The sequence below is a fragment of the Crocodylus porosus genome, unplaced genomic scaffold (assembly GCF_001723895.1).
Source record: "Crocodylus porosus isolate Cpor-Errol unplaced genomic scaffold, CroPor_comp1, whole genome shotgun sequence".
NCBI classification, from domain to species: domain Eukaryota; kingdom Metazoa; phylum Chordata; order Crocodylia; family Crocodylidae; genus Crocodylus; species Crocodylus porosus.
The window spans coordinates 1261152-1283842 of record NW_017728927.1 but is presented as its reverse complement, the minus strand read 5'-3'; the positions used below and the strand labels follow the sequence as shown (position 1 = coordinate 1283842).

The following is a 22691-nucleotide window of genomic DNA, read 5'->3' as shown; positions in this document are numbered from 1 at the left end:
CACTGTAACAGTGGTCCAGGTTCCTTTGCTCAGCCTTGTTCTCTCTGTGGGGAAAGACCATATAGATTTATTATTAAGTACGTTCCCTGCCCCACCCCCCCACGGGGGGGTTCTAATAAGCCTCAGCTACTTAGAAAACAAGGGATGGCCAGTACCTTGGGTTGCAGACCACTCTCTTGGCACCAAAAGAACAGGACCAGGTAAGCTCACTACAGCAGAGTTCTCCCTTTGCAAGCCAGCATCTGGAGGGGGGAGAAAACAAACCCTAACTATATGCAACACTTGAGCAGGGGGATTTCTGTATGCATTTATTTGGCTAGCTTGTTAGATCACTATTGCCGTGACATTGACTGGGAAACAATTGGATATTACCTCGTTTGCTTCTAGACAGAGGACATCTTTTTGTACACAGAGGGAAGTCTGGTTCAAGTCTATTACAGAGCAGAGCACTACAGTGGAAGTATACCTAGAGAGAGAAGAGACAAGGCCACTTAATTACAGACCATGCCAGCTTTTAGACAGGTGCAAAGAGGAATGCTGCTTACTAGGCTGATGAGCGCCGCATCTCCAGACACAAAGGTAAAAGTCTTCACTTCAAATCTTTGGCGATAGTTAGGATAGCTGACTGCAAGACCCACTGGATGGAACACAGTCCTGTAGCTGTCCAATTCATAGTCACACCTAAAACAGGTGGTGTGGAGGAAGTAAAGTTGTATGGGCTTCCAAGTCCATACCCAAGTAATGCAAGATTTGACATCAGTAGGCTTGCTAGGAGCAAGCCTGTCAAGATAACAGGTGCGTCTTTCAGGTCATTGGTGAGGGTGACCTATAGACCCTGCCACCATCTCACTGTGGAAACTGATCCCGTCACTTGGCAGCTTCATTTAAAGAGCCATATCTCCTAGATGAGAGGCCTCCTAACATGAACTCCAGAGATCAGATATGGCAAGTTAACTTTAATATGGGAGTGGGAAGTCATTCAGCACCACAGATCAACAGGATCAGCATTCCAGGTGTCCAGATGAACCCCCCAGCAACCCTTAACTGCTAAGTCTAATCCAGAAATGTTCCTAAAACCAAGTCACTCCTTCCATGTCCTCCCAGCAGTCTTTTTGGCAGCTTTTCAGGGGTACTCCTAACCCAAAAGTATTTGTAGGCAGCACCAAGAGCATTAAGTCACACTTACCCATCCACAACAATATTCCATCGGGGCAGAGAGCCTGGATCTTCAGATGCTGTTGCCCAGCAGTCATCCAGTACCACATGGAGATTGGGATCGTTGCGGTTTAGGACTTGTAGTTCAAGGAAGATAGGTTGCCGCAGATACTTTACTATGGGGTACTGGTCATCACTGTAAGGCTGCATGTAGGAATTGTCTGGAAGAACCACATACTGTTAAGTGTAATGGCCCCAAGTAGGGCCTGGTTTCCACAATTGCTTCAGTCCAGAGCTAGGACAGGCTAGCTGTGGTCAGCAAGACTGGCATTTTAGAAGCAGGTGTTTATTTGTGACCTCTTTGCACAGGTTAGCAGTTTACCACCCAAGGAGATGATAGGGGTTTACAATTCTGAAACTAGATTATGGTCCATTTCACATTAGCCTTTTCAAGGCTGTGCGACATGTCAGAGTAGTGGTATGCAAGCCACAAAAAAAGGAGACACTTGTGTACCTGAAGCCAGCTCAAGAAGATGGACCAGAGGGCTCAAGTTCAAGCAGCCATATTCTTCATAGGTTATGAAACAGTTTGTTTGTTTGTTTTTTTTTGGTGGCTGGGGCAAAAAAGTGAGAGAGAGGACCACTGGAACCCCCCTTCCCCCCCCAAATCCCTCACCTGGGTAGGTCAACAGCAGCAAGGAGAGGGGACCTTGATTTACTGAGGAAACTGGAGGAGGGAGACTGTTCAGCCTCAAACTTAGAGAGGCATCGTCATTACTGTAGGAACATACTACAGTTAGCCTGCAAAAAGGAAGAAAAAAGCCCCAAGGGAAGGCGTTTGACATCTGAGCAAGGAGTAAGCAACTGCAGCAGTGCCAGTAGCAAGACTGGCTTGTGACTGGGTTTCCATGGGGGAAGAGAAGGAAGGAGTCTAGACATACCTGAATTCACTGTCTCTAGAAATTATATTCAGGGCTCGATCTGCCCATAGTGAACTTACTTCATTCTCATAAGTTATTCTCCCACCTTCAAACTGGAGGGGAAAAAAAAAAGAGAGAGAAAGATCAGAGATTTAGCAACCATCCTACTGTCAGAACACAACAGAAGGTCAACCATCCTAATGGACACTTACCATCTGCCGTGTCCCACACTTGTTCAAAGGTACATGAAACCGCACCATATCATTAGAAGGAGACTTGAAGACTGGTTTGCATGTAGGATCTCTTAGCCTGAGAGTGTCCAAGTCCAGAGGGGGGTTTGTTCTGTCTGCAAGAACCTCAAAGTTCATGTGTCCATCCTGGGTACATGTAGCAGCTGAAGACAGAAGTTCCCATGAGACTACATTGATTCCCCATCAGGTCATTATGATGAAGCCTCATGCTTAGTATAACTGAGGCAATACATTAGTTCCAGCCAACAATTAAAAGAGGGCAGCTCTTGTAAGGACAGACACAGTAGTGAGCTGGTTCTTAGAGTTTGCAAGCAGCTGCCTGGATTCTGGGATGCTCAGGGCCAAATCTGTTGTCTTTATCTCTAGGAAGACACGAGTTAGTCAGTCAACCCATGAGGACAAAATTAGTGACATTCATTCCCTGCACCCAAGGGGTAGGCAAAAAGCACAGAGCTGCCACAGTGCCAGATGTGACATTACACCTTTCTGCTGTCAGGATGGTGGATTTAGAGAGGAGAGGTGGTACAAATGAATCTTTGTACCAAGTCTGTTCATTAGAGCCTCTGCACATAGGATTCAATAGCTGAATGCTATTTTCAGCAGAAGAAATGTTTATCTTACTAGGAGTAGATAGGAAGAAGTGAGGGAGAGTCAGCTCTATTTAAAAATCCATGGGGATTTTGTATTAGAAGCCTGGAGTTTTTGGCAAGCAGTCCTTCATTTGCAGACAGCACTAGACAGAAGTCAGTCAGTGATCTTACCTACTGGGGCAGGCTGGTTGCAGGGACATGCTGGATATGTCACCATCGATACCATCTCTCCATGGAAGTCAAAAGTTAGTTTCATAGAAGACATGTAGAACTGAAGTCCCAAGCAGTTCTCACTATATGGCTGGAAGAGCAGATATTTGCTGGCACAGTAAGCTTGGCTATCCCGTCAAGGGATGGCACAGAGGTACATCTTAAGCATCCCTGCAGTTAGTCACCCCACAAGTAATGGTAGCATCTTGCATCAGGACCAGAAAACACCTACCCTAAGCTACCCAAACCCTGCATACCTCCCAGAACTAGCAGCCATTTGTTCCCTGGCAATTCCATCACTGCAGTTTCAAGTTTTAGATCTTTTTAGAGACCTTAACTGAAGTGCTTCAGGATACTTAACCCCTGCAGCACCAGGGCATACGTGAACATGGTCCTCCATCTTACAGGTCAATAATACAGAATCTCAAATCCAGCATAGTACATCAAGAATTTTTCCATCCCAGCTATTAAAGGTAGCATCTTCAAGATGAGAAGCAGTAGCCTGAACAGAGTTCATCTGCTAGTAAAATGGCTGTGAAGTAGCAGAGCTCTAAACAAAGCCTGCCTGAATTATAGGCAGTGGCAACAGGGGACAGGCAACATGATGCTAGCCATAAATTGTTACTTCTGTAGGAGGCCCAGTCTTCTAGATGCCTCAGCATGGAAGGCTAGAATAAGAGGATGATGTCACAGTACTTCAATGGGAGGCCAATACATTGGAGACATCTGCCTGCACCAAGACCATAGTTAGAGTGCCCTGGATGTTCACATAAAGGGAGTTTCTCCACTGCCAAAACACTAGCCAGAGGTACAACTGGATTAAAAGTTCCAGGCCAAACCCCTCAGGCTCTGCATTTCAGAAGGTTGGCAAGGCCAGAGTTGTCTGGTGCTTGTTAAGTGGGTCAGGTGCTTCCTGGTTTGTACTGAACTTACTTTAGACTTCAGGATTCTTTTGTTGATGTGTAGCTTTGTTCCTCTTTTGGTGTCTAGAGCAATTCTATTTGCTTGAAGTTGGTCCCTTGGAATATTTTGGTCCTCTACACTGAGAGCAGTGAGTGTCCCTGGGAAAGCTGGGATGGCAATTGTCATGTGTGTTGAGTTACAAGTGACAGGACCTATAAAAAGGAAGGTTGTTATATCCCCAAGTTCTTATGATCCTTGGACAGCAGATTCCCATTTCAGAGGGCAGGTCCAGTTTCCTCCATTTTGTAACTGGATTTTACCTGGGGCACAGATCAGTCTTGATTCTACAGTCAGTCGCCGTTGCAGAGGACCATATGCAAGCTTGACAGCCACAGTGTAGATTGCCTGGTCATCTTGCTGCATAGGACAGATCATCACTATTAGCAAACTGTCAAACTAGACAGCCCGAGCATCTAGCGCAAGCTTGTGCACATCTAGTCAGTTTTTTTTTTGTTTTTTTTAAAAATAGAAAAGGACTGCCATGGCCTATATTGTCCCTTTTGCGGGGGGTAAAGCCCCTTAGTCTTAGGGCTCTCCCTAGCTATTGGATTCATAGATCTTCCCCATTTTACACAAACTACAGGTGAACTGCTTTTGGCAGCTAGCTCCTATTACAAGATCATGGCACTGCGATACTCATTATTCGGGCCTCTGCTCTGTCCAGATCTATATCCAAACCCCATTATTAGGGGGTATGGAGCATATTGGTCTCTAAACTTCATTATTCCCCTGAATTATGTCTTTTCTGTGCACTTACCTTGTAGGAGAGAACACCTGTTGCACCAAATGACACCTGGAAGATTAGGTCATGACCATCAGTGAGGAAGGTATACCCTTGCTGCATGGCTTGCCCCAGGCTTAGTCTGTGTATCCTTGTTCCCTCATCTATGGATAGAGTCCAGGCCACTGGAGATTCTGCAGTCTGCAAGTTTGACAGTCCCAAATTAGAAATACAAGGTTGTTTTGTTTAAAGGGGAGAGAGGGGGCAGGGAGAGATATTGGAGTACCCAATTGTGCTAGGGTTGTCAGGTAGTAGCTTAAAAACTCCCTAGCCATCTAGGGCTAAGGATTTAGACTCATTTTAGTTCCTTAAGGGAATGTTGAATGGCAAACTACTTCACAGATGCCCCTTTAAAAATCTAGAGGGCTTATACAGTTTAAGTATTCAACCTCCATGTGGATAGACTGCAGTTGCCTACCATGTATTCATCACTGAAGCTGGGAATGAGCCTTGGAAATGTAACCTGAAATAGAAGAGCAACAGCTGAATGCACATCTGGTTCAAGCTATAGAAGTATGCCAAGATAGGGGTGGGCAAAAAGAGTGTAGCCTGGAAGCCGCATGCAGCCTGCCAGGCCATTCTATCCACCCCACAAGCCCCCTCCCCCAAAAAAAAGTTAGAAAAATTAATATTAATCTGCTCTGGGCTGCCCGTCATGTGGCCCTCAATGGCTTGCAGAACTCAGTAAGCAGCTTTCTGCCTAAAATAAAATTGCCTGCCCCCACTACAAGAACTTGCTTTGCACTCTGCCATTTGGAGGCTATTGGGTACCTCTAGCAATAAGGTAGGAGGTACTAGGTACCTTTAATTTGCAGCAATAGTGAGCACAAGGCTAACTACTGAAGTCCGTCATGCTAATAGCTAGGCAGGCTTAGAGAGAGACACAGAGTACCATTTTCCCCTTGTAGTGTTACTGAAGCACCTAGGTGTCCAGAAGTTCCTCATGATAGGCATTACATTGGGCTACACAAGCTAAGAAAGCCATTCAAACTCCAGTTTGTAGCTTCCCCAAAGCAGAAGCAAGGAATCCATCACCTAGTCTCCTAGTGAGATTTCTTGCCTTATTCCCAAGAGGAAAGCCATTTAATAAAAGCCACCAGCAGCCACACACTAGATGGATCTGAAGTATTGCATATCCAGTTTACCAGCCAGGAAAGAGGAAGAGACTGCTCCACTTACTGCCATAAAGTCTTTAGTACAGTTTGTAGCTCCAGTAAAGAAAGGAGGGACGATATCATCAGCTTGAATAACATTACAGCCAATGCTATAGGTCACATTGTCCTCCTCAGCATCAGTCCAGTTGATCATCAGCTTCAGTTTGTGCTGCTCATGCTACAGGCAATGAATTGCATCATAAGAATTTATGAACGAATGTGCTCCCACGCTGAGTAGAGGTGCCCATGGTGAACACGCACATTACTTGTTACTGAACCTAGTAGTGGTCTATAGCAGATGCAAGGAGTAGTTTCAACAATTGCTGCACTTGCTTTCCATGTGTAGGGGAGAGGGGCAGAAAGGATTGTCCAGCAGTTCCCTTAACTACCAATAGGAAACTGCTATGGATTTAATTTTGCTTTAGTTACAGGTGTCCTTGTTAGCTTGATAGGGGAGCACACGATATACCATAGTACTTACTGTTCCTAGCTCTTCCAGTTAATCTTGCTTTAAATTTTAGGTCACTACTTTGCCCCATTCAGTAGCTAGGGTACAAGTCACCAGCATAAGAGAAGTTATATAGCATGTGCAGGTGGAATCTTGTACTAGTAGGAGCAAGAGTGCATCTACTTTAAGCAAAAGGTATCCTCAGCACCACAAGCCTCAAGAGGCCATGTCAAAGTATTCATTTCGAAGATAATGGGACTATTTTACCTCCAGTTGAGTGCAGTTCACATATGGGGTAGTCAACACTAGTGTCTCATTATCCATCACGTAGTCACAGTCTACAATTTCTTTGCCACTTGAGTCTAGAAGGCAAGGAGATGCTAGTCAGGTGCACAGCTTATTCCCTAGCCATTTCCTTAGGAATCCCAGCAAGCTTACAACAATACTTACCAACTACATGAACTTGCCAGGAATTGTTCCTGAACTGTCTAGGAAATTCAATCAGCATCTTGCCAGGGTGGCAAGACACAGTCCCTGCAGAGGGAAAGCTTAGGTCAGTCTCATCTGAGATCATAGACTGTAACAGCTAAGTTGTGTTAAGCCAGTTTACAGCTCTATACCCTTCCTGTGGCATGGGGAGGGCTTCAGGCATTTCTACCCATGCCCTAGGCCTTCTGAGCAGCTTTTAGAAGAGGAGCCACCCCCAACTTAGGAGACAGGGACATTACCTGGGAAGTCTAGACCCCCAGGATCGTGAGCACCAAGTGTTGGAGGCACCACAAGACAAACAAACAAAAGTAGCAACCTGTAAAACAAACAGCCCAACAACAAAACTCAGAGACCCCTATGCAAAAACTCACAACCTCCCCCATACACCCTAAAAACACTTCAAACTCCCACTCACCACATACTGCAGGAGCACCACCTCCACCACACTAAAGGCAGCAGCCTGACTGACTTAAAATCACACCACACCATCCCAACATGCTCTCATCCCCTTGCAGGGGTTTATATAGTAGGTGATTAAGCCCCAGCACAGGTGAGGCTCCTGGAAATCACCTGGTGTGCTTCCCTCTCATTTGCTGACAAGTGATTAAAGCACCTGAGGCTGATGCCTTGCACCTGGTCCTGCTCTAGGCTCCAATCAGTCAGGAGCTGGAGGAGAAAACAGCCTTTCTGCAAGGTGACATGGCACAGTTTGCCATTTCCCTCTTTTTTATGAGTAGCTGATAAAATATGAATGTCCTACTATGTGTGTTCCCTTGCAGGCAGATGGTGCAAAATCACTGATGAATTAGAACTACAGGGGAACTTTGTATTACACTTTCTGGATATCCGAGTACTTTCACCCTTAAACATTTTGACCAGCATTTTCACCCTTTAAGTCTCTGCCTTGCTTTGTTCTTCTAACTACTTAAAATGAGCTTGTCTTTGGGCTTTGCGTAGTGTTTCTTTACTGGGAACTATTTCAAGCAGCTCCAAACTTTTGCTCCTCAAAATCTTTATTCATTTCCCACCTCACCCTAAAGAACCTAAAGTTCCTCAGTGTCTTTGTTTTGCCAGTAAAGTTCCCTAAGCACTTAAATATATACTGCTGGCCATGTGCAGAACTGCCAAAACAAGTACCAGGTATTGAAGCTTGGTTTATGTCTTAACCCCACCAGGTCTACCACTTAGTAGTTCCCTGCCATGCCATCTCTGGGACCTGGTGTAGTAGCAGGCATGCTTAAAATACACTTACCAAGTCAGGCCCTGCAGAAAAGTAGAAAGATGCAATTCAACCCTATTAATCAGTAGTCTAGATGTTAGAGGACTCACAGGGGATGAAGGAAACCAAGCTTCAGGGCCATTCTCTGTCTCAGCAAACTTCAACCCACATTTTTTTTCCTTCCAGTACAACATGAAGGGATATTCGTCAGCCCAGGTGTATTAATCATTGCCACAACCAAAAAAAGGGATCAGAGATCCTATGATCTGGTTAAGCATTAGACCGCTTGTTACTCCACTACCTTCTTAAAAATGTTGTGAAGCAAAATGACGGCCTGTCAGTGGAGGCGGCGGGGTTGATTAAGATCTTTTTTTTACCCATATCAATAACCAGGAGGAGCTGTGACCGACAGGAAGGGAGTTTATTTTGAAAAGGGAAAAGGCCTGGAGTACAGAGGCGGGTCTAGGAAAAGACAGCACAGCTCTTTGCAGATGAGATTACCCAGAAGAGAAGAGAATCAAGGATGGGCAACCGTCTAGAAAATTTTTATGGGTGAGAGGTTGAGAAGATTGTATCATAGGAGCAGGAAGAGAAGTAGAAGAAGACCTGCAGTGGGGCAGAGTCAAGGAAGCCAAGGGACAATAAAAAACTTCAAGAAAAAAAGACCATAGTCAACTGGGTGACGGCAATGTGAATTCACCAGTACTTGCAGTAAAATGAAAGAGAAACCTGTTTTAAGTGACAGATTTTTTTAAAAAAAAAGTGCTTAAAAGAATCGTAGAAAGCTAAAATGAGAGATGGTAATTTCTGAGTAGGATGTTAAGCTGGCGCCTGGAGAAATAATTATGAAATTTTATTCAGAATCCTCTATATTTTCAGAGTTGATATAATCCTATTCCAAGAAAATCTTGATAAATTGCAGCCACACATGGTGTCTCTTCTGCCTCTGATGCAGTATTGCCAACTCTCATGATTTTTGGCATTGTTCTCAAAGTCTGCACTTCAGGAATATGAAAAACGTAGCTCTTTCTTTACGTTTTTCACATTCCTGAAGCATAGACTTTAAGAACAACACCAAAATGAATGAGAGTTGGCAACACTGCTGCTGTAGCATTATGAGTAAGAACAGCACTTATAGCTAGAGATGGGGAAAGGAGCCTAAACATAGGCTGTTGATGTGGGACAAGGTACTTGGGACTTGGCTGAGGAATCAAGCAAAGACCTAGCAGTGTGTTTACTATCACCAGAAAGGTGCAATGCTAGAGACAGAGACATTACAGGTAATTTGGGAACCTCAATTATTGGAGACATTGTCTCTTGCAAGTGATCAGTAGCAATATGAAATAACCACAGACACAGGGAAAGCTCTCAGAGATGTGCCAAGCTGGTTCAGGATACGTGTATATAGTGGCAATGGGCCATTCTGTTATGGCAATGGGCGCTGTCTAAAATCCTGAACTAGAGCAAATTAAAAGCAGCCTAATCCTAGCTGTAGTCAACTAAATAGGGATTTTACTGGATTTTTTCTTTAGGCTACCATTTGGCCCAACTTTAGTCAGAGGTACTTTTTGAGATCTTGAGGCCAGTATGTTACAGAAGATGTGCCAGACTTGATTCCAGATCTCTCCATCATTTTCCTTATGGCAAGTTTAGACCCATAAAACTATTTTTAAACAGTTAATGTGTTTTCTGAAAGGATAATTTACAAAGCAAATGAATAGAACAAACCCTGGACCATTGACCTATGTTAAGATCATAGGAAAGTAGGACTGGAATGGACCTCACTAGGTCACCTAGTCCAGCCCCCTGCTCAAGATAGGATCATGCCTGACTACGCCATCCCAGCCATGTGTCTGTCCAACCTGCTCTTGAAAATTTCCAGGGATGGAGAGTCCACCCAATGCAGTAGTATTTCTCTTTCCCTCAGTTTGGTCAGCACAGCCTAAACCAGGCATGGGCGAAGTCCAGCCCACAGGCTGAACCAAGCCTGCAGCAGACTCCATTTCCCAGCAGTCTCTGCCCACATCACTGCAGCTGGTTTCCATGGAGACTCCAGGAGCAGCAGAGCTGGGACAGCAGGGGCCAGGGTTTCCATGGAGACCAACCCCAGCAGCGCTGGCTGGGCGTGTGGCAGGGCTGGGATCTTGCAATAGTGACAGCTTGGTCCAGAGCTGGGGCAGAGCTGCAATCTGCTGCCCAGATGTCCCAGGCAGGGGTGTGCAGTCAGCAGAGTGCAGCTCTGCCCTGGCTCTGGACCATGCTGGCACCACTGCAAGATCCCAGCACCGACCCTGGAGCAGCTTCCTGCCCGGCCACATGCCTGGCCAGCACTGCTGGGGCTGGTCTCCGTAAAAACCCTGGCCCCACGCTGTCATGGCTCTGCTGCTCCTGGCATGTCCATGCAAACCAGCCACAGCGACATGGGCAGGGGTGCTGAAAAATGGAGTCCGGCTGCTAGCCAGATCCACCATTTTGCCCCCTTCCCCCTCCTGTCCCCCCCAGCCTAAACTGATGGTTGCAAAAAATGTTTATACCTAAAGAAACCTGAAAAATCAAGTCTTCAGAAAAGAACAATTAACCAAAGCTGATTGGCAACAAGGTTGAAATCCTACTTAACTTTTGATGACAATTGCATAGTGCAAGAGGATGTAAGTTTGTGGCTGGACCTTCTGAAAAGGAATAATGAGGCACCACTTCCAGCTTACCTTACTGCATTTATGATGATTTTAAGCAGGCTCCTATCTGTCTGGTATATAACTATATGAATTGTCTATCCTTGATTTATTAGAGACATTCCCCATATGGACTTTGATAGGCATCTCCTCCTGATTTACTCTGGTTTTGCCTCAGTGGTTCCCTTGGTCTTTGAAGGGCAACTCCTCTGAAACTTTGTGTTTTTCTTGGTTGTTAATCAATTTTTGATATGTTCCAACTTAGTAGAAATGGATAACCTCCTATTAGTGAGGAAGGTAATTCAATCAAAATTGGGACTTTCTGGTAACCAATAATGAACAGTTCGATTAACAGGATTTTCCTGTTCATTACTGCTTGGGGGTCTCTCTTGGTTTACACAACTACAGGAATGCTTTTGAAGATGCTGAGCTAGAGGATGTGAAAGAGGAATGAAACAGCTAACAGGAGAAATCGTTCTGACAAGAACGGCTGCTGTGCCCCGCTGATCGTCTGGTGAATGGATCCATACCTTGATAAGCTGGCAAGGTTGAGACCACCTCTTTGCCTGTAATTAGTGAGAAGCTATCACTTTTACAGCTAAATGTACTGGACTTTGCTTTGCTTTAGGCTCATTTAATGGTGAATACCTGTAGTAAATAATGCCTTTCTGTCATCCATCGAATGAGTTGTCCTTCCAATCCTTTATGCACTAGTCCTGAATCCCATTTCACTTAACAAGTATGAGATAAACCCATCGATTTCAAATAGGAACTCATAGTGTCAAAATATTATGGCCTGTTGTAGTCTGAGTTTTGTGCAAAAGAAGAAATGCTCTATTTTTTTACTGCAGTTAAAAAGGGGTGAAAGCAAAGAGCTGGCATTTTCTGAGGGGTTCCTTGGGTCTAAAAAGGTTGAGAACTAATGTGCTAAAAAAACCCAAATATTGTGTCGGGGGGAGGAGGACAATCATAAGTGAATCGCTGCTTCTGGTACCACAAAAACCTCTACATGTGCTGTTACATATTTGATGTGTTATGCTACGAGGAACATGAATACATCGGGCTTTAGGCAATACCACTAAGGATTCCCTTAGATTTTACCTGAGTAGAGGATATTGCTGGACAGTCTCAGTCAACATCTTGGATGTGGATTCGTGCTCTACCCTCTCTAACTCCTAATGAGGCTGAGCCAGGGATGGTCAAGATTTCATATAGCACAGGGGACTTGAAGGACTGCAGCCAGAGTTTCGTCTGTGCAATGCAAGTAGGACCACGTATTGTTACATTGTCATTGATGTATGTAGCTGTAATTACTCAATGCAACTGGATTCATTAATCTTTTAACCTCTTAGCATTAACAGATCTCATTAGACAAGCTGAGGGGGGTTACTTGCCTCCCTTTATATGACATTTCCCATCCTGAACTTGCCATTTACAAAAGTGTAGTCAGGAACTGGTGTGCTATACCTCATGCAAAACAGATGGTACAATAACACCGCTGCTTTTCTATTTGGCATGATGCAAATCAGGTTCTGAATTGCCTGCAACAAAATATCTGATTAACAATTCCATGGTCTTAGAATCCAAACATGTTGTTTATCTGCCATATTACATCTGTAAGAGTTAGGAAAACAATAAGCAGAGATGCTGAGAAATCCGTTAACAAATCAAGACCGTAGTTAAATAATTCATTAGTTTAGAACAAGACATCCAACAGCAGTGGAGTTTCTCCTGAGCCTGATGAGACATTTCAGTTTGAAGTGGAATGGTTTTGAATGTCTTTTCAACACAAAAAGAAAAGCTTCATTCTAATTGCTCAGGAGGCTTAAAAAGTTTGCAATTTTGAACTCTACTGTGAAAAGAAAATCCATTCAGGCTGACAAATTTAGCTCATTCAATGTTGAATCATTTATTATGTTTTAAGCTCTGGTTTTAAGATGGGGACAAAGACTAACAAACACCAGGGCTTTAGAAATATACGGAAATTTTGTTTGATCTCTTTGTGTTGCCTGTTTTTGCGACAATCACAATAAGCCTTGTGATGTCCTGTACTTTTGTTCTTTCTTCCTGAAGCAGGTTTTGCTTTGCCTTCAATTAAAATGGGCAACAAAACCAATTTCTTTTTAACGTCAGAAGCAATAACATTCTTTTAAAAATGGATCCTTTTATTTTAAGCAATAAAGATTACTTGGAGAAGATGGTTTCTTGCTACAGAGGCTAGTAAATTTGTTGTTATAGGAGAAAATTATTTTGGAGAGAGAGAAAATTCTCTTTTGTAATTTCTAGTTTTAAAACCAGCCAGGGATGTAGCCAACAATTTGAAATGCTGTTGCACAGAAGATGGTAATGACTCATCTCTTGTTATACTTATGAGCTCATTAAATCACTAACAGCTTACAGCTATCCAATATCTACTAGCAGGATCTATTAAATTAGATGTCCATGACAGTATTGAATACAGTAACAAAAATGCCAGATCTCAAGGAATCTTGAATCCAATAAATTATAGCTTAATGCAGTATCATATATAGCATACGCCTCCATACACCTGTGTTTTTTCTAGCATTTCCAACTTTGATCCAATAGCAAGGAGAACAGTGAACAACAGAGTCACTGGAAAGGCAAGTCAATTTATTTTAAGTTTTTGGAAAAAAATATTTCTGGTAATTTATATTCACCCAGGAAGATAAAGAAAGGGGCACGGGTGTGTCTGAGTACCATGTTCTGTTATAACACATGGTACACGTGAACAAACCATGGTGCATATTAGCCACCCTGACCATACATTGTTGCAATAGGTGGGTGGACTGCTATATAGGGCATAACACCATAATTTTGTCTTCAGTACTTGTTTAGTTTAAGAGAGTTTCTGGCATGATTCTGGTCCTCTCTCTCCATCAACACATACAAACCTTGGCTCCTGAAGATTTCAACCCCATCCATATTTGAGGGAGGAAACCTATTTGTAAGGGCCTCACAGATGTAATATGGAAGGGATTGTGGAAAACAAATGAGACTTCACTGCATGCAGCAGTTATACTGATTCAAGTAAATACTGTTTTGTAATTGCTACTTCCACTCTTACCAAAGAATAAAAGGCTCCAAATGTCAAATCCTGTTGGTGCTAATTCTTGCCTGCATGTTGTGTAAAGTACAAGTTAAAGCAGTGAAATGTATAAAACACCACCCGGGAAAAAATAATGCTAAATGACAGGTGTATTGATTGTAACCAAGACAATATAAGGGCAATTTGGAGCTTTTTATTAAACAATGAGTCTTCCCATATTGATTTCTGCTCAGCTACTGCTTTAAAACTGACCTTTTATTTTTGACTTCAGTCTGGGATTCTTTTGCATCTCCAAGTTAGAATTTGGGCCCCATCCTGCAGGCTTTTCCTCGCACAGCAATCTCATTCATACAAGGCAAGCCAAAGGTGCATTCAAGCCTAATGGCCCATAAAGCTAATGTGATTCTAGCACTCCCGCTTCTGTAGCCAACATCACACAAGAGCACAATGTGGTGGGCATCACATTTGGCCATTTTTGGCTCCCCAGCCTGAATGACCATGTTCCATTTGCAGCTGGGTCAATTGGGCTACAGCCCTAAGCAAATGTCTGGAAGGGGCCTCAAACATGTTTCTTGAACCACAGTGAGATACTTCAATGGCTTTTCCCATCATAACCCTACTACATTTTTACAGGCCATCCAGTTAAAATCAGGGGGACCATTCCCAAGGGGAAGGCCTCTTATTATGAGGATAGGGGTCAGGTCTTTTACACCGATTAGGAGGCCAAGCCCAGGACTATTGAATTTTATTTCTAGCTCTGTCACTAAATCACTTTGCTACCTTAGGCAAGTCATTAAAACTCTCTGCATCTCCCATTTGCCTGTCTGTAAAATAGGGATAGCAATACCTATTGGATTATTTCATATATATAACACCCTTTAAGATTCTGAGATGAAGTGAGCTGTGTGGTGAAAAATACCATTAATTTCATTTCATTTTCACAGACAAGATGAATTTGTTGTAATTAGCTAAGAATAAAATGCTGCATAGTCTGAAGTGTAGTGGCTTGTACTGTGCTCTGTTTCACCCACCCAGGGTTGGTTTTAACGCTGAGCAGAATCTTGCTCACACAAGTCAATAGCAAAGCTCCCTTTGACTTCACCCCAAATGTGTAAGGAAGGGGAAGAGAGACATGCAGTTAGAGGAAGAATCCCCCATAATTTTAAACTGTAAAATACTGGAGTTAAAAAACAAATGGACAGTCACTTCACAGAGAACCAAGACACCTGTACAGCAGCTGCTTTAATGAGGCAGTGTTCCGGGCAAGTTGTCTATTGGGATGAACTTTGCCTTCTCATTTCAATCCTGAAGCTGACATCTTGGCTTGTAATTATTAACTAACTATCCTGATAGCAAAAGTGTGGCTGCATGCACTTGCTAGAACGCAGAGTGAAACAGTACCCCCGGAAGTTGCTGTGGGATCTACTGAAAATGTCGACCAGGTATCACAAAGCAGCTGCTGACGGCAATCTGGACCTTTTGAAAGAAGCGACCAGAAAAGATCTCAATACTTCAGAAGAAGATGGGATGACACCCACCCTTTTGGCAGCTTATCATGGGCTTCTAGAAGCTCTGGAAGTCATATGCAGCAGAGGGTAAGTAGAATAGGCCTCAACCTCCCAAAGCCCATGAAGCAAAATTACAATGATCATGCAGCATCTTTTAATGCAAATACTGGTGCAAATGGGCAGTTTCTTGCTTTCCAAATTACTTGTTTTCTTGTGGGGGCTTTCAATCTTTATCAGGTGTTACTGCTTCATTTTTTTTTTCCATTGGTTGAGGCCAGTGGTATTCAACTGGCAGGCTGGATTGGGCAGAGAGAGCAAATCAGTCCTGTGCCACTCATCAGGTCCACAGAGCCAGATGCATAGGGTACAACTAGTTTAGACCATAATCATGCAAACCACTCTGTACAAATCAAGCCCCGGTGCACTAGTGTAGACTTACAGGCTTCCATGGTGTCTGAGCTATGTATAGCTTTAGAAACCAGGATGCAGGACTGCTGCTAGTGAGAGCTACAGGAGCTGCCATTTACTTCAATGGAAGTTGGAATACACCCTTAACTTTATAGTTTTGTAAATTCAAATATCTCATAACCTCTAGATGATTTTCAGAAGGAAACCAGAAAGAGCTGGATCTAAAATCTAGTGCTATCAAGAGCAGAAAAATCACGAAACTGCTGTTATGCCTGAAAAACAATCTGTGTTTCTGCTGGAGCTGGTAAAATTTCAGGGGAAAAATGCAGAGAAATTAAATAGAGACTAAAGGAGATTTCTCTGACATAGTTTTTCCTCACATTAATTATTAAATGCACCAGCACTACAGATAAATTATAAAAATCCCCTACTCTGGATTCCTTACTGTTTCCTCCAAGTCTTCTCTTTAGTCTATTTCTTATGTGGAGTCTTCCACTGGGGAAAGAAGGGGACTAGAACAGTTTGAATTTTCACTTAGCAAAACCATCAAAGAGTAGAAAACCAAGGAAAGATACATACTTCTTCAGCTGCATTTTGCCCTTCTACAAAAATAGAAAAAAAAAAAATGTTCCTTGTACACAGTAAGTGTAATTAGGTAGATGCCCCTCTTAGCTTCCTGATCCAAGGTGTGGCTATAGAAACATCTGACTGCCAATAAAAGAGACCTTTAGACTGCATGACTATTGCTATCACCTTAGGGAAGCAAAAAACGGAAGCCAGATTCTGAACTGATATAAAACAATATGCAACTCCAGTGATGTTACTGAATACATTGGTGATCTGGCTTATAATTTAGGAAAAGATAAAAAGGGAAAGTAACTAGTTAAGAAAAATGAATATAGCAAGAGGTGTTCCCAGGTTCCATGGTCACAGAGCATGAGGATTTCCACAGAGCTATATTCTCTATTCATTAGTTACACAAGTTTATTTAAAATTGGTATCAGCTTGGTACAGGACAGCATCCAAAAGCTTCAAACCTTTATTACAGCTTTCAAGAAATCATCATTCATTTTAACCTGAGGCTCCTTAACTTTGAGAGTCAGAGAAACTGGTCTAAATCTCAGCAGTGTTTGAGTCTCTGGAAGAAGCTGCGTTTTGGAAGATTTTCAAACAAGGCCCCTGGCTGATGAGGCTCTCAAGATTAAAAAATGACTTTCTAATACGTGCCTCTTTTCCTTAAAGCAAAAGGAAGGAACATCCAGTAAGGGAATGACTTGGGAAAACTGGGTTCAGGTCTATGCTCTACCACAGAACTCCTGCGTAACCGCAGGCAAGGCACATTAGCTGCACAAAAGTCTTTGGGTATGCAAGTGCCATTGGCACAAGGGATTTCTAAGACCATACAGCTGCCACATTACTGTGGACACACCTAAACTTCTTACTTATGTATGTATGAATATATTTATGTGATTTATATGCTGCTCTTCCAAAAAAAAACCAAAAAACACTCAGGACCACTTTCAATCCAAAATAAAACAACACATAAAAACAGAACAAAGTATTACATTGGACAGTGACAAACTAAACCTTCCCCCAAAATACCCCAATCCTTCCACCCCCTGCCTCTCATCCAGGAGAGTCCTCTCCCCCTTCCCATAACATCCCTCTGAAGCTCATCCCTCTCTCTCACCTGGTGGGGTTGTTCCCCAAACCCACTCATTCTCCCCTTCCCCCCAGAGAAAGACATTATTCAGTTTATGACCAGAGATACAATGCCTGCCCCTCCCCCATCCCTGCTGAAGTGTGATGCCGAAGGGGACCACTGAGTGTTGCCCTTTGGTGGCACCTTCCCAAAGGCACCCTGCAGTCCCCTTAAAGCCCATCAGCTGGCTGGGCTCTTCCCCTTTCCTGCTCCAAGTCTCAGTCCTCCCCTGCTCTGGGCTTGGCTTCCAGGGCAGGTGGCAGAGAGATCAGCATCCCCTGAACTGTGAGCTGCTGCAGTCCATGGGGAGCCTGGGAGGCCAGCAGAAAGAGCAGTCTTTAACCATGCAGTCCCTATGAATTTCTGCTTTTCAAATCCCAGGAGTACTTTGGGGGAAGGGTTAGGAATAGAAGCAGTTTAAGCAGCAGCTGAAGAAAAACTATAGCTTCTGCCTGAACCTTACCTAATTATAGTAGACATGGAGACTTAGGCCTTTATTCCTAATAATTTACTTATTACCCATCATGAAAGTTGCTGTTGTTGCCACACAAACTATGTTCTGAGGCAGTCAAATGCAGAGGTTTCCCACTGTTCCTGCATTTTACTTCAAAGAAAGAAAGGCTCATCACAGTAGCTTTTAAAATACCATGGATGAAATCCCTGTCCCACTGAAAGCAGTGGAAGTTGTGTCATTGATGTAATGAAATATAATTCAGGTCTGGGTCTGATCCTGCTTCTCTTGAAGTTGATGGTAAAATTCCCTTCATTGTCCAGCTGAGGCACCCCACCACACTTTTGTTTTCAAGGTGAAGGAGGCAGGCAGGGGGAAAAGAGTGAGTAATCAGATGATGGCCTGTATCAGCAGTAAATTATGACTGAGCCATAACAGGGGTAATAAATTCAACCTGCTAGAAGGGGCAGTATGCACTCATCCATTCCTTGCCCTCTGCTTGGGGTAGGTGAATGAAGCAGCACAGTCCCCGAACCCAAGACCCAAAAAGCCCAAAGGATAAAGGATTTGTTCTTCTGTGTGGTTGAAATGCAACTTTGGCTGCAGGCCCAAAGTGCTAGCTCAGTTTCACAGAGAGAAGTGGTGATGGGACTTGAACTAGAGCGAGATTCAGCCCTGGTGTAAGCAGGTAAAAGTATATTACAGACCATAACCCTCCATCCACATTTCTTCACTAGAACAGCATTTGCTTATCCCAGATTTGAACTTGGCCCTCAATGCATCGTTGTAGCAGGCACTTATGTTTGAGATGTATTTGATGGACCTCACTCTCTCTCTCTCTCTCTGATGTTTTGCTCCTTAGTGGCGACCCAGACAAATGTGACATCTGGGGGAACACTCCACTCCATCATGCTGCTTCCAATGGTCATATCCACTGTCTCTCATTCTTGATCAAGTTTGGTGCCAATATATTTGCTCTGGATAATGATATGCGCACTCCGCTGGATGCAGCTGCCAGCAGGGACCAGCATGAATGCGTCAGACTCCTTGACAAAGCTGCTACTGAACAGACCATAATGAATGCCAAGAGGGTCTCCAAACTCAAGGCCCAGGCTCAGAAGAATGCAGAGAAACAAATCAAGGAATGTGAAAAGCGCCAAGAGAAGCACCAACATGAAATGACAAGGAATTATAACAAAGAAAAGCTTGGATCAGTAAATTCTGCCAGAGGCACAGCTTCCAGAATAAAGGTGCCTGATTTCTTTGTTCCCAATACATCAGGCACCTTCTCCAAAAGCCTGAAGAACACCTTCAGAACGAAGGCAAAAAAGAAAGATGAAAACATAGCTGATAAGGATACACAAAAGAGTAGCCAAGAGGAGGAAGGCAAGGCTGCACGTATGGGGGTAATGAATGTATTCAATGAAAAAGATGAGGATGAATTCCTAAATTACTCTAAAGGGAGAAACATTTCTGAAGAGGAAAGCCAACAGGAGCATATGTCAATTTTCCAACGGCCAGGTCTGGGCAAAATTGTGTTTGGAAGAAATTTGGCAGCAGACATAAATGCCGAAGAGATGTCCTGTGAGAAACAAGGAATAAGCTTTAAAATATCTGGTGAGTTTTTTCAACAGAGAGGGTCTGAAAATGAAAGTGAGCTAGCCACTGAAAATGATCTTGATGTCCCTTGGAATGAGGAAGAAATTGGTTGGGAAGATGATGAAGCAGAAAGCACTCCTCTTGATGCATTTTTGGCCTCTCAGAATCTGAATGAGTTTGTTCCGGTCTTCCTCAGAGAACAGATTGATTTAGATGCCCTCATGCTATGTTCTGATGAAGATCTGCAGAGCATACAAATGCAGCTGGGCCCAAGGAAGAGAGTCCTCAATGCTGTAGATAGAAGGAAACAGGCACTGCAGAATCCTGGAAAAATAGGAGATACTCGCTTATAAACAAGTATGCCCGCTACTATCATTGTGCATTGATTATATTCCACTGTTTCAAAGCCTAGTGCAGGTTTGGTTTTTTTCCAGGCATCATTCAGGGGAAAGACAAAAAGGTTACCACTTGACTTAAGATGCTCAACATGATCAATAATAATAGGTTCTTTGAACAGACAACTGTAGGCCAACATAAAGACTGTAGATAAACAACAGGAAAATATGGCTCATGTTAATTCTCTCTGACTTGAAGCTCATGCGAGTTGCATCTTCTTTGGACATGCTGAATTATTTAAATTATTAGCGACTACCACTGATGCTCCATATCATGACAAAAGCCATTTCTGCATTTCAACACCAACGCACAGATGATGTTTATGGTCAGAGCATTTTAGTCTTCTATACCAAATGAAAATAATTTGCAATGCTATGATGGATTGATACAAGTTCCCCTCACTGATACTAATGATATCTAAGAACTATTGCTTCATCCCAGCTCTCAGCTCATTGACTCCAACAGGCTCTGATTGAAAGTAAATAATACTGACTCACAGTAAATGTCATGTCATTATTAGTTAAACTTCTCACTACTCTAGGGATGGTCCTTAGTGAAAGAAAACAAAGGAAGAGAGGTCTAAGTGAGGTGTTTGGTTTGGGCTGTATGCTCTTTTTTCATTCTTACATTCAAAGCAAAGATTATAGATATGATGTCCATAAGCAACCTACCGATTTGGGCACTGGTGGAGTAGTACTTGCATAAGAAAAGCTATGGCTTTCTGTTATCAGTTGTACGTTTCATTTTACCCCCCTTCTGCCTGATCTTTGCTGATGAAAATTAGGCCCCAAGCCCTGCTAATCATATAAATAAACCTAGCATCCAGAGCAAGGAAAATGCTACTGGGCTTTAAAGGGAGGGGTGGGGGGGGACAACACCCACACCTTGATCCAAGATGTGGACATTCACCCTTGAGCTCCCCGCATTACCAGCAAAGCCCTTTGACCAGAAGTGATTATGTTATGTGGGAAGGCTTTGATTTCAAAGAACAACTTCTCTCTGCCTGTAGGTGCTGAGATGAGAAAACTTCTGCCTACTGGATCCAGTTACTCAATGGGTTAATGTTTTGAAACGTCAATACTCTTTTCTATTATGCAGCTGTTCTGGAATCCTATGGTGGGCAACTGCAATTCCCAGCACATTAATTAAACCAGACAGCATCCAGTAGGTAATTAACCAAGAAACTCTTGGCTATTGAACAAAGCAAAAAAAAAAAAAAAAAGCAATGTTTTTTATGTACTTGCAGACACCATTTTAACTGAAAGGCCAAATCCTCTCAACCCTTGTAATTTTGCCTGAGCTCAGACTGCTGGACATAAATGTAGCCTCACCATCCCAGTCCTGATTTACTGGCTAAGCTGTCATCATTTACTTTGCAAGATGACTAAAATCCAATTCCAAATGACCATTTCCACTCACTACTGTATTACCATCCACTTTCTTCTCCGTTTCCCTACCTACTCTTGTTATCAGAAGATACGCAGAACTCTTACCACAACATCAACCCAGCTATGAATGATGTCACTAAAGGTGGAACTGCAAAATGGCCACATGCATCAGAAGAGTCACCAGTTGTCACATGTTAATTTGTTACATATTTTGATTAAAGTCTCAGTAGATATTAATAAACCATCTCTACACTACATTGTGCACTTAAATGAGCATCAAGACTAGACCAGAGTACCATGTGATGCCTGTAATACAACTCTGGGGGCCAGGTTTAAAAGGTAGGTATGTGCTTAAAGCTAGAGGTAGGCATGTTTCAAAATTATCCTAGGCACACAAGTGCCTAACTCCAACTGAAATCAACAGGAGTTAAGTGCCAGAGTGATTTTGAAAATGCTGCCAATTGCCCAGCAGCATCTTTAGGCACCTCTCTCTTTCAAAAAAGTCTCATCCTGTGCATTTCCACTTGTAAATCTGCTTTATGCTGCTGCCTTTGATGGAGAGAGACAACCCCTAATGGAGGAGGATGGACGCTCCCCAAGAAGCTTACAATCTAAATTGGACAAACCTGGAAAAAAACATGCTCCATGACCATAAAAAACCCAGTCCCCAAATACAGCAGAACTGGCTTGTCTTTTTTCCTTTTACACAGCAAGTGATTAGCTACAAAAGGCAGCCATTTTGACTCTTGGAGTTGAGACACAGGAAAGATAACATGAGACAAATTAGGTAGAAAAAGAGTTTTTATTTATAATCTTCAAAAAAGTGTTAAACAAACAGTGGGTAATCAGAAGAGCACCTATTAGAAACAGATGGTTCATTTTAATTCCAACATAAATGTAAGTTATATATAATACTTGTCTTGAGATTATGTCACTGTGATTTGTAAAACAAGAAATATGAACAGATGGAGGCTGGGATTTCCCAAGGAGCCTAAGTGAACCATATTTGCAAGTCCCACTGAAATTCACTGAGTGGGCAACCTAACACTCCAAGACTCCTAATAATGTGCTGCCATTTTGCTACAATTAAGCACTTTGATAAGTCTAGTATTGGAAGCATCACAGAAAACTGAGGGAAATGTAGAAGTTAGAAAAAGTCAGGTGATTGTTTGTGTCACAGGCCTTTGACCTCTAAGTTCCCTTATAACCTTACTTGGGCACCACCTAGAGCAGAGGTCTGCAATATTTTTGAGCACAATGCCAAAAACACCTGCAATGTTGAATTGCCATGGGCAAATGGCAGGGGAGCTACAAGGGGAC

General features: G+C 43.0%; 2 protein-coding genes across 2 annotated transcripts in view; one reads left to right on the top strand and one right to left on the bottom strand.

The window, feature by feature from the left end:
- ZP2 (zona pellucida glycoprotein 2) overlaps positions 1 to 7381 on the bottom strand; it is a 25697-nt gene extending 18316 nt beyond the window's left edge. The window contains exons 1-18 of the mRNA XM_019542105.1: positions 7377 to 7381; positions 7201 to 7277; positions 6923 to 7006; positions 6740 to 6834; positions 6050 to 6202; positions 5289 to 5333; positions 4847 to 5011; positions 4350 to 4446; positions 4060 to 4241; positions 3088 to 3217; positions 2288 to 2469; positions 2097 to 2188; positions 1832 to 1956; positions 1187 to 1376; positions 546 to 681; positions 373 to 466; positions 156 to 242; positions 4 to 44 (exon numbers count right to left, since the gene is read on the bottom strand). Of these exons, the coding sequence (XP_019397650.1) occupies positions 4 to 44; positions 156 to 242; positions 373 to 466; positions 546 to 681; positions 1187 to 1376; positions 1832 to 1956; positions 2097 to 2188; positions 2288 to 2469; positions 3088 to 3217; positions 4060 to 4241; positions 4350 to 4446; positions 4847 to 5011; positions 5289 to 5333; positions 6050 to 6202; positions 6740 to 6834; positions 6923 to 7006; positions 7201 to 7277; positions 7377 to 7381 (1980 nt within the window). The remainder of the gene's footprint in view (positions 1 to 3; positions 45 to 155; positions 243 to 372; positions 467 to 545; positions 682 to 1186; positions 1377 to 1831; positions 1957 to 2096; positions 2189 to 2287; positions 2470 to 3087; positions 3218 to 4059; positions 4242 to 4349; positions 4447 to 4846; positions 5012 to 5288; positions 5334 to 6049; positions 6203 to 6739; positions 6835 to 6922; positions 7007 to 7200; positions 7278 to 7376) is intronic.
- A 7882-nt stretch (positions 7382 to 15263) lies between these two features.
- Positions 15264 to 20479, top strand: ANKS4B (ankyrin repeat and sterile alpha motif domain containing 4B). The gene is made up of 2 exons (XM_019542215.1): positions 15264 to 15514; positions 18851 to 20479. Exons 1-2 carry the CDS (start codon positions 15288 to 15290, stop codon positions 19938 to 19940), a joined length of 1317 nt encoding a protein of 438 aa, XP_019397760.1. The 5' UTR covers positions 15264 to 15287; the 3' UTR covers positions 19941 to 20479.
- The last annotated feature ends 2212 nt before the right edge of the window (positions 20480 to 22691 follow it).

Coding starts and splice junctions, on each gene's coding strand:
- ANKS4B (XM_019542215.1), top strand. CDS start 15,288: ATGCACTTGCTAGAACGCAGAGTGAAACAGTACCCCCGGAAGTTGCTG. Junction 15,515..18,850: donor GAAGTCATATGCAGCAGAGG/GTAAGTAGAATA, acceptor TTTGCTCCTTAG/TGGCGACCCAGACAAATGTG.